Genomic DNA, 14,139 nt, shown 5'->3' with positions numbered 1-14,139 from the left:
TGGTGACTAAATAAAAAGAGGAGGCATTCATTCAGTTTGATTGGATACAAGAAAGAAGTTGAGAAACAGTTGAAGGGCCAGTGTAAACATTGTGATTGATAGTAAACAATCATGCAAGTGTAATTCAGCAAAAAAATGTAGGGGTTTAAAACATTTTCCAGTAACTCTCAGGGAAAAGAACATGGGTGGGTTATGTCTATAATGTCTCTCTGATTATGTAACTTTGAGTTCATAGAGTGCAGTCATTTTTTAACTTAATGCAAACTGTGCGATTCCAAATTGTAAATGTAGTTTTAAACGGGCTTACAAATGGATATGAAAACACTCTCACCTCTCTATAACATGAGTTTAGTTCAGAATAAATCTTTGTCTGTCATCTGAACAGAAATGACACAGGTTCAAAGTTTGAATATAAGTGAAACTCTAATGTATTGCTTTCTTCAATATGATCTCTGATTTTTCTTGGCAGTGAAGTTTGATTTGCCAACACATTCCACAGTTAAGGTTTAAGAGAAAGAGTCCCCATGTGGTTAGAAATGTTCCTGCCTCCCATGTAAAATGAAAGCGCACTGAGACAAACGTTATTGAACCTGTACTGGGGCGTGAACATTCCACCATGTCTGGCTGACCCTGACACAGGTTTAGATTTCCTCTCTTGCTTTTTCAAGTGTTCCCTTTTTTTCTCCTCCATCAATTAACCCTTCAAACTGTCCATCGTTATTTAAACATGTAGAGGTGGCGTACAGCAGACATACTGTAAGTACAAAGCTCAGAATAGTGAGCCATGACCATTTGGATGTCAGCCTGCACGTTGGTCTACCACTTTGGACTGGACTAATCAAGGTCAAAAAGCTCCAGCAACATTTGTAGTAAATGGACTTGAGCTTATATAGAGCTTTTCTAGTCTTCTGACTACTCAAAGCTCTTTTACACTGCAGGTCACACCTACACATTCACACACTGATGGTAGTGATCACTATGTAGTATCATCCATCAGAAGTAACTAATCCCATTCATACACCACCACTGAAGCAGTGGGAGCAATTCAGAGTTGAGTGTCTTGCCCAAGGACACATCGGACATGTTGCCCAGCTGGGGATTGAGCCCTTGACCTTCTGGTTGAGAGGCGATGACTCTACAAACTGAGACACAGCCGCCCCAGCCTAGAATGAAGATCAACTTTATTAACAATTAGACCAAAGCATTCCGGCTTGTGGCCTTCATTGGCCTACTTTAGTCTAGACTAAAATATCTCAAATGATTATCTCAATCAATTAAAATGGCTCCTTTGGAAAAAGTATAATCATTTTAGTGATGGCCAAACTAAGCTTGTGCTTGGGGAAACATAATGCCTATCTATCTATCTGTCTATCTACCTATCTACCTACCTACCTATCCATCCATCATCCATCCATCCATCTACCTACCTATCCATCCATCCATCCATCCATCAATCAGCCAGCATTGTTATGTAACAGAGAAACATAAGATTTCAAGTCAAGTCAACTTTATACTTTATATAGCACACTTAAGAACAACAAAGGTTAACCAAAGTGCTTCACAGAATAAAAATGTAAAACATCAACAAAATAAAATCATACAATTCATAATAAAATCTGTTGGGATACAACAATCTCATATTGAAAGAAATGCCTAAGGGAAGAGATGGTTCTTCAAAAAGTATTTAATAACATTCAAGAGTGGGGGCAGATCTACTTACATACACTAAGATTTTTTCTCATAGTCCACTGCACAGCTCCTACATTGCACCTTTTGTACATTTTGTGTTTTTATTTTTTATATTTTATATTTTTAAATTCTATTTTACATATTGTAATATCTTCTTATACTGTATTATTTAAGTTGTTGTTAGTTCTGCTTTATTTCCTTGTTTATTGTTTAGCACTAATACACCAAGTCAAATTCCTGTGTAAATGTACTTGGCAATAAACCCTGATTCTGATTCTGATTCTGATTGAAATGGTAAGCTTTTCCACATGTTAAGGGAAGCTACCACAAAGGCATATTGAATAAAGAGTTCCTCAAGGAAGTGTTCTCTGACAACTTTTGTTTACTTTTTACGTATAAGCTGCCATATTGAAAATATTGTTTCTTATCACCATGTCAATTATCATTGTATGCTGATGATACTGAAGTGTACAGTTCTGGTTAACAAAATGACCAAGTAAATGACCAAGTCCAAATTATGCTTGTTGAATGTCTTGCTGACACAATTTTGAATATAAATGGCAAAAAAAAACTGTTTCGACTCATAAAGAAAACCTAAAAAATTTAAACTACAGTTGATTTGGCAAACTGTAGCCACAAGCATAACTCGAATGAGGATTATGGATCACTTTCGCTACTTCATTAAATACTACATTGGTAACCTGTATGTTGTATAGAATTAACTTTCATGTTTTCATACTTCTTTAAAAAGCTGACCAGAGGTCTCATAAGTGAATAATCTCACTCTATGAAGAACTGTTAGTTTTGCAGTCTCCCGTCATTATGCAGTCATTTGGAACACTAAAACCTTTGTCCATCCATATTAATGATTTTTCTCTATATGTACTCTGTGCAGTTCTTTGAGCCCTTAGTTTGAACCCACTGCTATCAGCCCCCTGGGAGGTGAGTGACAGCTTTTATATGCCATAACACATGTAACTGATATGAATGAACATGACTCGTCCAGAAATGACACATCACTTTCCAAATATGTGTTTCAGGGAAGTCCCTTTGCGTCTTAAGAAACTTTTGTTTTTCTGTTATCCAAACACTTCTTTGACATGAACAAAAGTTGATTTCCATCGTCTTTGGACCATGCATCAACCAAAGCAAACGGCACATGTGACAGGGCCAAATTAATAAACTAGAATCCACCAAGTCATTACAAATGATGTTTTTGTATACTGTTTCACAGGCATTTATCTGTCAATCCCATTCTCAAACGGTCCTGTGGCTGCAGCCCTGAGCAGTCTGATCCCTAAATGACAATATGCCCTGGTCACAGTACAGAGTGTATCAGAGCGAAAAAAAAGTCGCTTGTTCTGCCAATTAACTTTCAGGATGGCGTCGTTTCCAAGAAAAACCTCAAATCGATCCAGTTTAAAACCGCAGTGTGCTGCCAGTATTGGAGCCATCTTTGCTAACAGCTGTGTCATGTAAGTGCAGCACCCTATCACTTACCGCAGCGTTTACGGGTTGCAGTTTGGCCTTTCATTGTTATCATTTGTTTCTTTCACAATCTGTTCTTTAGGCAGGGATGATTGGATGAGTCTGTGTGACCATTTTAGATTTCAGAAATGGAAATGTTCAAGTGTAAAATTTCTCTTTGTGTTGTGCGTGTGTCAAATCGCATGGTGGTATGTTCCATGTTCATATCAACCCAGGGTGTAAAATAACCCTGGGGGGACTCCAAGTCTCTGGAGTTCACGAGGCAGTCAAGGAATAACACAATAACTCTGGGTGAAGTGAGTCATCTTTTATGATCATAATCATTTTGGGGTAATTTCTAGTAAAACAACACAAGAAAACATAATTAATCCTACACTCAGTGACTTTTTCTTGCTCTTTCTGACGCAGAATATGTGTTTGAAAGATAAACAATGAGGTTCTGCCTTTACTGGGCATGGAATAAAATCAAGCTAAGGGGGTTTCCTAAGTCAAAGATGGTTGGGAACCCATGGTTTATATGACAGTATAACCATGGTCATAAGGCTGTGACCTCCCAAAGGCATCCAGAGGTTATCCATGATTCACTCAGATAATGAGCCTCATCACTTAGGCTGTCACACGCTCTCCTCTGAGGCCCCGGCTAATATCTGCAGCCAGCAATGCAATGAGGGGTTACATGAGCTGCAATCCCATGCAACGCTGACCAGTATGATATATAACTGTAAGGGGTATGAATGATTGGATACTTATTAAGCAAAATATTGAAGATCTCTCTGTGTATGATCTGGAACATGAGAAGAGAAGTAAAACACAGAGGATTAAATGGCTTTAGAGGCGTAAGTGCCACTTTCACTTGTTTAAATAAACCTATTTCCCTGAAGTGCGTGGTCATTTGAAGACTATTTGCTGAAGGGATCAAGGAAAAGCTACAAAAACAAGACACCAGGCCTTGAATTCTTTATCCTTCAACAGTTTAAGTACTTTTGAAACTACATTCACAAAGTTGTTTCTCCTGAGAAATTACCGTCATAGAAAATCTTGTCCATTATAAAATCATTGGACAAATACAGCAAGTGAACACATCCTGTCATAATTAACTTTTCATGAAGGTAAAACTTCACCTTATTGGCACATTTTGTTTCATAATTGGCATCCATGTGTTAAAATACTATCATGTACTAAATACCAAGAATGCGGACACTGATGATTATGTCAGATTACTCGGGCACCAGAGCTGTTATATAAACTGAAAGGTTCCCAAACAAAATCACAAGGTTTTCAAGAACATTGGCAGAACAACTGTCTCCTTTTGGTCCATTCTTCATAAAAGCTTTACCCATACAGCGTGCATTGCAGATGGCTCTTTGGCGCTTTCTTTTTCTTAATACCTTTTCTTTTTGCTCATCCAGAAATTCCCTGAGTTCTTTCAAAGAGTTGTTTAGAGGCAGTCAGGGCACAGAGCCACCTGTCCAGGTAAGTGAGCTCTGCAGGGACACAATCTGCGATGAGAGGAGTCCGAACCAGCACAACTGAACAGCAGAGGCTCCTGCTGGAGGCCACAGTGTCGTCCCCAAGGGCTGTAGGAAGGAAACAGGTGGTTTGCTTCCTGCCCTGTGCTGGAGCAGCTTATTCCAAGTCTGCAAAGAGGGAGAAAAAGTCTGTCACTAGTATTTATGGAATGTTCATCTAAGAGTATTGTTCTTGTTGGTCTTGTCTTGTAGTTTAAAAAACTGAAGGGATACTAAAGTCAATTTGGATCCATGTGCGCCTCCCGACTTCTCACCTGCTAAACGCAGCAGGTGTGTTCAGGTGATGAAACAGAGCCGGCTCACACACATGAGAGGACTGCCGACACACACTTGCACATGACTGACCAAGGGGACCCAGGTGAATCCTTAGAGCACTTTCTGGTGGCCAAGTAGGAGCTGATTGAGTGCAAAAATTCTGGAGAAAGTTGACAATGAATGAGGTTTGAAGGAAGAAAAAACAGAACGGTTTCTTATGTCACAAAAACTCTCTTTAAATGTATCTTAATTATATCGTAAAGGCTCTTAATTGCCCACGTCAGGGATCCTAAAAGGCAGTGAAGCTCTAGAAAGTACTACAACAATTCTGCAAAACCCTAACATGGCAACAGCTCTTTACCTGGTGAGTGATGTAACTGCGAACCCTCTCCAGCATTCCTTCAGACGTTAACTCCCGGGGAGTGAAGGGCTTCACCTGCAGGAACATACACATATTTATATACTAATAGATTTATATACAGTAGATTTATATACTGTATTTTGTTTATTTTTGTAGGCCCCACCTCTGTGTGTAGAATGGCTCTCACTGCCTCCCGTACATTTGTTTTGTTGGTCATGTCTACAGTCCACACGTGGGGTTTGCCGATGAAGCTTTCGGCATAAGGGTGCTGAGAGGAGATCTGTGATGCAAAGGTTTTTACTTTTTTAGATTAAAAAGATAATGTTTGGTATTTATATTCAAACTGTAATTGGCTCCAGTTTGAGGAGTGATTCACCTGTCTTGTGGTGGGCTTTCCTTTGTAGAAGTCGTTGTTGTGTGAGGAGTGCGGTGGGTCAAAGCGTGGCTGAAGGAACACACAGCCCAGAGCTATCGCCTCGATGGGCGCTGGACCCTCGTAGGGGAATCCAAGACCTACAAACACCTGAGAGGGAAGACATTTTTATTTAGCATCTCACTGAGGATCAAGTATAAAGCTTAAACAAGGAAGAGCAGGCAGATTGAGCATTCATACAGTAGATGCATGCAGAAGTGTCTGACCTTGGCTCTGCGGAGAAGGCGTAAGAAGTCTTCCTGAGTCAGCAGGCCGTGGTTTCTGATGAAGCTGGGCAGATTAGAGGTGTGTCCTTCTGGCTGGTAGACTGTGGCATGGGTCTCAAGCGCTTCATTGATCAGCCCCACATATTCAGATTTGCCCTAGAATATACAGTAGATGCTCATACCTGACGAAGGGCATCCAGGCTTGTTGAATTAAAACTTGCACATCATAAAATCATACAGTGACTGGCTTCTTGATATTTGTCTAGCTCACTCAAAGACTTTTAACTTGTATACAGTTTATTTTTCAGTCATCATACCTGCCACATGTAGTCCTGTTTGCCATAGACTACTGCTATTCGGTCTTTCCTGTAGCCCTCCGGCTCCAGCTCTTCCTCTCTCGCTCCCTCCCTTGCCAACTCCTCGCTCACAAAGCCCAGGAAGGAGTTGTCAGGAGTGTGAGCTGGAGATGACAGAAGATAGAGGAGTTACCTTACATGTAAAAAGAAAAAGAAATTGCACTGAAGAAGTTGATATTTGAGGGCTAGAACTTTATTCAGGGGTCAGCCTCTCTGTCACTAAACACCGGTGCTCCACATGGATGTGTGCTAGGTCCACTTCTTTACAGCCTTTTTTTCCTATCACTCAAACTCCATCCTAAAATTTGCAGATGATGAATATTTAGTATTGCCATAACTTGTCATAACTATGTTATTATTATCTCTGTTTTGTCTTATTTATTCCATTCCTAATACTGCTTTTATCTTATACTGCACTCCGCTAGTCAGGGAGTCGTTTTGCTGTTTTCTTGTTGAACACAATGACAATAAAGACTTGAATCTTGAAATCTTGAATAGTATGAATCATTAAACGTGAAAACGTGAAAACTTTTCACAAAATTTACTCAAAAGAGAAACACACTGTGTGGAAAAAACACCTTTGCATAGGGATAACTTTAGGGCTAAAAATATTTCAGGTGACAAAAAAAGATTAAAATACTGTAGCAAGGAAGAACACGCTGTGCAGTATAAATCAACAGTAAAAGGAAATGAGAAATCTTTTTCTATGAGACGTTAAGGTCCTGCTGTTTGGATCGGCAGCTGCCACCCTGCTGCTGTCTAACATACTGAAGAAGGTGTGAAAGATGAGTATTTACTTTACAGGGAATGTGCCAGCAAAGGTGTGTGTGCATGGACGAGTGTGTAAATTGACTCTCTAACATTTGTATGTGTGTGTCTCAATGTTTCTGACTTCAGTAACCCTTAAAGCAGCAGAGCTTGTCTTCCTCACTCCTCCTCTTCAGCCTCATTTTGTCATCACTTGTCTCTTACACTTGTCTTGGTTTACTGCTGAACATCTTTGTCACTCATAGATAAGCAAAGTCAAACTGATATAATCAAGATATTGCAACATGTGGGGGTGTGATTAGAGTTTTGGTTATTTGAGTGTTCGTGCTGCTTGTTTACAGTTCTGCTCCAGCAGCTTATCCTTTAATCGACTATCTCCTTCTCCTCCATTTGAAAACAGAAGCATAAACAATCCGCCCTCTCTTTTCTCAAGCTTCCTTCTGCCCTTTCTCCTCCATGAGCCATCACTCTCTCCGTACTCAGCAGGTCAAATAAACAGTGATCCAGGCTGAGGCATGAAGGGTGGCTATGGGCCCAGTGTGTCCAGCTTGTCTCTATCCCCCGGCGAGGTGGGGAAGATGACAGGAAGAGGTGTTGCAATGAAAGTTCTGTCTGGGCACCCAGTTTATATAACTTGAGCTATTACTGCTGTCACTGTGAGACTGCATGGAGGAATGTGTGTGTGAAGGATCAGTGTTGCAGCATTGAGATCTGTACGTCTCAGATAATGTCACAGACATGGCTTTGCACACAAACCAATACGCATGTTTGCATAGTTACATATGTGGACACACAGATTAAATGAAATAAACACACAGAAACTCACGGAACATGGTCATGTACTGCAGAGGCTGCAGACCCCAGCTGCCCCACAGTGTTTGATATCCTGTGCTACGTGCATAGCTCCCCAAGTTAAAGGCCGGTTCAGTGCCAAAAGAGTCCAGGATCCTGAAGCGACACCTGCAGCGTATGAAAAAAATATAAATCACATTGATGTTACAACTTTATTGATGTTGATGTTACAACTTTATAAATTCAACAATTATCATGTGAACACAACAAATGCAGTGTGTGAAGCATCCTATGTGACTTTATGATTGACATTTCTCAGCAATTTTTATTTTAAGGCTTAAGAGGCCTTAGGAAGCCAAATACACTTTTCACTTCTTCCTTTTTAAGTGGATTTTGTACTTTAAAACTGCAAAGTATGACATATTATAGACACATATTAAAATGGAAATTGGAATTTGAAATTTAATACAGCTTTTAGAATATATTTTTTATGATAAAAGTAGGCCACTGTCAGGTTTTACTACTGCTTTTTCATCATAACATTAGGGGTCTTCAAATGGGAGTAAATGTAAAATAAGGATGTAGTGTTATTCAGAGAATGAAGTAGAAGCACTGTCATATATTTAAAACAAATGAATGGTGGTCATACTTGTAATGCAGGAAAGCCAGCCCCATGGCACCCTGCAGGTGAGAGAGGCCATGGTAGTCAGTGTAGATGAGGTCAAAGGTGAGGGGCCTCTGGATTGGACAGCTGCCTCGGCCTGGAGCTGCACCAATCAGACTGAAGCAATCACAAGAAAACATACATGAATGCAAACTTAGGAAACCCTTCAGGACTGGTATTTTTCTCCACTCACCATTTCAAAGACCTGATACTAATGAATGTACCTGTGGAGTTGTTGCAGTGAGGTGCTGAAGGTGAGGTTGTGTCCCAGGATTGTCAGACAGGCACTGAGGTCGGCCCACTGGACCAGCTCTCCGAGAGGACCCCCTCTTTTCACCAGGGCTTCAAAACGCTGACCAACACTCCCAGCCAGGGCACCGGTATACAGCAGCACCTAGAGGATGTTACAGAGTGTTGATTCAATAATTTATCTGAAGTTCTTTATTTAAGAGAAGCTGAGATTTACTATTGATGTGTCTAATCACTGATTCTTAAAAGTATGGCAGCCATTTATTGTGTTCTTGGTCAAGTCTTTTCAGTTTGATTGCAGCATGAGGAATCATAACGCTGGGTTTACCCTCATCTGGCCTGTGACTGTCTTGTTCCGGCCCTGCCTCATCCACAGACCGGCCTGGATCCACCGATCAGACATCCTCTCCACTCTGGACCGGATGAAGTTCATGGCAGGACCAGTGCTGTTTCTGAGGAGCGCATACAGAGGAGCCAGAGTGGTACGTGTCTCAGCCTGTCAGGAGATAATGTAGAGAGTGGTGTTGGTAGTGAAGTGCATCATGAGCTTTATTATTCTGCCCTCTAAAGTGATTCTTGACGAGCTTTGTGTGCTTGTACCCTCTCTGTGTAGGAGTGATTTTTCGGATGCCATGGCACTGCAGGGTTGTTTCTTCCATCACGTGGAGGGCAAAAGTCTTCTATTTGGCTGAGGTAAGCTAGTATGGAGCAGATGGTACCATCCACCCCATAAAAAGCATAACAGGGATCTGCCTGCCAGCGGGCCCGCAGAAACTGCAGGGAAGATACAGGTTAGATCAAAATGCTGAAAAAACTTTCATTCTCCAAATAAAATGAGTTGGCTTCTTATATTCCCTCATTATATACATACATGTTTTTACTGGACATTGTGTTTGTTGACTTGAACCTTTGATTTGTGATGTTAGAAAACTACAGCGATGATGCTACTTTTATAAAATCTGTGCTTTTTTTGGTTCTTGATTATTATGTCAACTGCTGTCCATTTTTGTAAATGTGCTTTAAATGTTTCTAAAATAACTTAAATAACAAAAATAATGATAAGTTATGATTAGAAAAACACTTTTGGTGATTAAGACTGATTCATTATAAATAAAAGCTCAGCTACATGCTGTAACTCCTATCATTTTTTAATGTTAGTTTTATATCCAGCTAATAAACTTAACACAAAAGTTGAAGTCATCTAAGCACTTCAGCTCAATAACAGTACACACACATTCTACCAGCCATATTCACACTTTCTTACCTCTACTTTCTCTGCACACAGCGGATACGCAGCATCCACTGGCACCTCACACTTCTCACTGAGCCCTATGGAGCAAACATTTAAAATCACATACTTTTTCTTTATTTGCCCATTTTGACCCACATCATTATCCCACTAGCTACGGGAACAGAAAGGAACATTGTAGAGTGAACTCACTGCAGGTAATGAAGAACAGGGGATAATAACGTTGATATACAACCTCTGGAGTGAAATATTCACAATGAACAGCAGCCATCAGCACGGTGTATAGTGCCACTGTGCGTGTAAGAGGCAGGAGAGTAGAGGCAGTGTGTTCTCAAGAGGCCCCCTTCCCGAAAGCCCCCCCCACCATCTCCAGCCAATGTCAATCAACTGAAATGAACACACGCTCACACACACTTGACCCACCTGCTTTCTACCAAACATACCCCTTTTTTTACAATGTGAGGCTTTGCCAAAACACACAGTCCATAACTTTGTAAAACAACCTATTAAAAAAAGTGGAAAAAAGATAAGAACAACCTGAAAGCATAGCTAAGGTGTGAAAGCTTAAAAAAAGTAATCTATAGGAGGAGAGAAAAAAAAAGAAAAAAAGTGCTCTCTTTGCAAAAACAAGAGTCTGAGTAGACAAGTCGGTGAAAGGACTTGTGGGTAATTTGGTGGTATTTTATAGGTGTGAGGTAATGTGGGAGGACAAGAGTAAGGGGTGAACAGGCTGCTGACGGGGAAGTGTGTTTGTGTGTATGCGTGTGGGATGTGTGTACATATAAGTGTGTGCATGTCGACATATGAATGTTATGGCGCCCCCACACGCCCCACACACACACACACACACACACACACACACACACACACACACACACACACACACACACACACACACACACACACACACACACACACACACACACACACACGCCAACTAGGGTGCATAACCCAACTCTCACCTGACACTTCTCAGGAGGGTCGTAGCGTAGCCTCCAGATGATCAGCTCCGGCTCTAAAGTACTTGTAAAACTTCTATTTGAGGACTTCATCCCCCATAACCACCTGCACCCACTGCCCTCTAACCCCCCCATTCACACTCTCCATTATCACAGCTTCTTAATTTCACTGTGTGGTTAACCTCTTTTGAGGCTCTGAACCATGCACTGGGCTCCGACTGTCACTCCGCAGCAGCAGTAAACCACAGAAAAGCTTTGCAATTATTGGCCGATCCTTGAAGCTGGAAACAGGGAGGAATGGGAGAGTGTATTTATTCTGTGTAGCAAGAACATTAAAGTATATTATAACTGGAACAAACCCTAAAATCACTCTTTAGGCTTGTATAATAAACTGTTTTAGAGCTGCATTAGATCTGTGTATAAGAGCCTGATATACTTGTCCAGCTTGTCCACTCACTGGACACAAATTCCAAACAAAGGATGCAATGTAAAAAACTGTCTCCTGAACTTTCCATCCTGAGAAATCTGGATGCACAGACAGCAGGTCTTTTTTATCACCTGTGTTTCTTTCATGTCATAGAGCATCAAGTGTGGTAATCACGAGCATGTTTAAAACAACTCTGAAATCCTAAAAGGAAAAATTATAATAAAGAGGTCGAAAAAATCGAAACCTCCTCAAAAGTAATAAACATGAATCATTTCAGACAGTTTTTTGTGATAAACGTCTGCTCAATGCGAACATGCATCCCCTGCATGTTGTATGTTCTTTGTGCAATGTGCAATGTGTGCAGAATAAAAACAAGTTTAGAAAAAGAACAAAATCTTGCCTTTAGCTGTGTGTGGTCTGAGGTCTTCATGTGGTGTTGCTGTGTTAGTCTGATGACGACTGAGGTGGTCGAGCCTCTGTGACACTCTCTTCAGCTCCCTCTCTACCAGGCGGACTAAGCCCTGCTGGTCCTGTCTGAAACTGGGAAAACAAACAGAAACCTACAGATTACCACTATAAGAACAGATGCATTAATGAAACTGTTTACACAGTAATGTTTACCTATGCAGTAACAGACTGACATCATCTCTGGTCAGACGGGTGATGTCTCTCTCTTTGCTCAGCCTCTGAACCTGAGTACTCAAAGCCTCCAAACGAAGAGACAGCCTGCGAAAGCCGAGACCACGCTGACCTAACACATTAGAGTTAAACACCATAATGAGTCATGAATGTGCAGTATGATGTGCTCGCCCCTATCATGATGTTTATGTAGTTATACTGTGTATATGTCAAACCAAAGTTTGTCTCCCATGAAACAGTAGTTACAGTTATGTTTTCTTTTCACTATGATCTGCTGTAGATGTAGCAGTCTTAGCTCTGCGTATTTTTAGATTCCATCTTAGGGAATATTAGCTTGTAATCTTATCATACAGAGGTAATTGTTTTTCTTTCTGCCAGAGGCAGAGCATACACTAAAAAATGCTGCATGCATGTTATTCTACATTCTACAATTCTACAATTCACTTAACAGACACTTTTATCCAAAGCGACATACATCAGAGAGTAAGTACAACACAAGCAAGGATCTACAAAAAAGAATCTAGAAAAAATGAAATAAAGTAAGAGCAAACGATCAGCTTTGAGTCTGATTGGACACACAGGTATTGGCAGGAAGTGACCAGAGGCAAAGCACAACATTGAGGGCAGTTCTTGAGAGCTCTAATCAGTATAGACACCATCTTATAAGTCATCGTTATCAAACAAAAACCATCGTCATTACCATCATCATCATCAATAATATGGAGACCATCATCATTAAGTTAGTAGGTATTCATAAAAGAGCTGGGTCTTTAGCTTTTTCTTAAAGGTGCAGAGGGACTCTGCAGATCCAATGGAGTTCGGAAATTCATTTCACCACCGGGGGGCAACAGAGGAGAAGAGTCTAGTCAGCGTCTTAACCCTGTTAAGGTTAGATCAGACGCCTTTCATTGAATATTGAATATGTTTTTTCCTGAGTGTTTGAACAGCTACCTTCATGGATGGATATCATCTTAAAATGTTGATTTATTAAGATGTCGGATAAGCTCATATATGATCGTGACCTTCAAAAAGAGGTGAAGCTTTTTAAGAAGAACATCAACAGCACATTTACATTGGATGAGGTCAGTATGTTATGCATTCACTTAGCCAGCGGATCCAATCCTTTTTGGCTCATCAACCAAAGATGATTCCATGTCAACTTGCAAACCAATGTCACAAGGACTGACCTTAAAGCACGACCTTAACACGTGGTTTTTAGAACTGTAGCACAGCCATCGAGCATTTTTTCCTAACCTTAAGATAGGAGCGCCTTGACATTCAAAGAACCTATTTTAGAAAAAATAAATATATTTTGCTTTGGGGCCCTTAAATAAAAGCCGTTAATTGTTTAAAAGTTTTAGATTCTGTTAGCCACCCAAGTGACCACACATGATCCAGCAGTGTGCAGCCAGAGCTCAAAAAAATAATGTTTGTGTGTGTGTGTGTGTGTGTGCATGTTTGAGTGTTTTGAGACAACAGATCAAAGATCATTTAAACATGAAGCAAAGTGGACAGTTAAAGACGTTGTGTTGTCATTGAATAAGACATATTAAAGGTGTTATATTGGTGACATCAGGGGCGATGGAAACAGTTGTCTGGAAAGACTTAATTTTTTTATTTTCTGAGGTTTGCTTCTGGAGTTCGGGTTGATTTCAAGTCAGAGTAAAGATCTCCTTTGGGATGAAGCTATAAACTGTGATACGCAGTAAAATCTCACCGACGGATGAAGTCACTTCCTCTCTGTTTGTACAGCTGACTGTCAGCGTATCTTACATTGCCAGAGGCCTTTAGAGCAGAGATGTAATGAGACATGAATGAGATAGAAGGGTGGTGATACTGAAAGCTGTGTGTGATAACTACATGAAGTGTGCATGCTTCATAAATAAATGTATGTAGCTGCATATCACACAGTAGAAATATATCATGAATTGTTTGTGCACACTGACAGACAACAAGGCGACAGAAAACATGCTGTACAAAGATTTTTATCATGTGTTTCTATAATAAAGTTATGTGTTAAAGGAAATAATAATAGTCTACTGATACCATTTCCTGAATGTCAGAGGGAAAATATT

The 14,139-nt window shown here is 40.4% G+C and overlaps 1 protein-coding gene across 1 annotated transcript in view; it reads right to left on the bottom strand.

Moving 5' to 3' along the window:
- Positions 1-1,497: 1,497 nt before the first annotated feature.
- LOC109986767 (alpha-1,6-mannosylglycoprotein 6-beta-N-acetylglucosaminyltransferase B-like) overlaps positions 1,498-14,139 on the bottom strand; it is a 19,995-nt gene continuing 7,353 nt past the window's right edge. Inside the window, exons 6-20 of the mRNA XM_020637555.3 lie at positions 12,047-12,176; positions 11,826-11,965; positions 10,055-10,119; positions 9,391-9,564; positions 9,119-9,286; positions 8,766-8,935; positions 8,527-8,658; positions 7,912-8,045; positions 6,279-6,421; positions 5,962-6,117; positions 5,699-5,845; positions 5,486-5,602; positions 5,323-5,397; positions 4,961-5,121; positions 1,498-4,814 (exon numbers count right to left, since the gene is read on the bottom strand). Of these exons, the coding sequence (XP_020493211.2) occupies positions 4,616-4,814; positions 4,961-5,121; positions 5,323-5,397; positions 5,486-5,602; positions 5,699-5,845; positions 5,962-6,117; positions 6,279-6,421; positions 7,912-8,045; positions 8,527-8,658; positions 8,766-8,935; positions 9,119-9,286; positions 9,391-9,564; positions 10,055-10,119; positions 11,826-11,965; positions 12,047-12,176 (2,111 nt within the window). The 3' untranslated portion in view covers positions 1,498-4,615. The remainder of the gene's footprint in view (positions 4,815-4,960; positions 5,122-5,322; positions 5,398-5,485; positions 5,603-5,698; positions 5,846-5,961; positions 6,118-6,278; positions 6,422-7,911; positions 8,046-8,526; positions 8,659-8,765; positions 8,936-9,118; positions 9,287-9,390; positions 9,565-10,054; positions 10,120-11,825; positions 11,966-12,046; positions 12,177-14,139) is intronic.

Source organism: Labrus bergylta, chromosome 21, assembly GCF_963930695.1.
Source record: "Labrus bergylta chromosome 21, fLabBer1.1, whole genome shotgun sequence".
NCBI classification, from domain to species: domain Eukaryota; kingdom Metazoa; phylum Chordata; class Actinopteri; order Labriformes; family Labridae; genus Labrus; species Labrus bergylta.
This window is presented reverse-complemented; position numbering and strand designations above follow the sequence as displayed.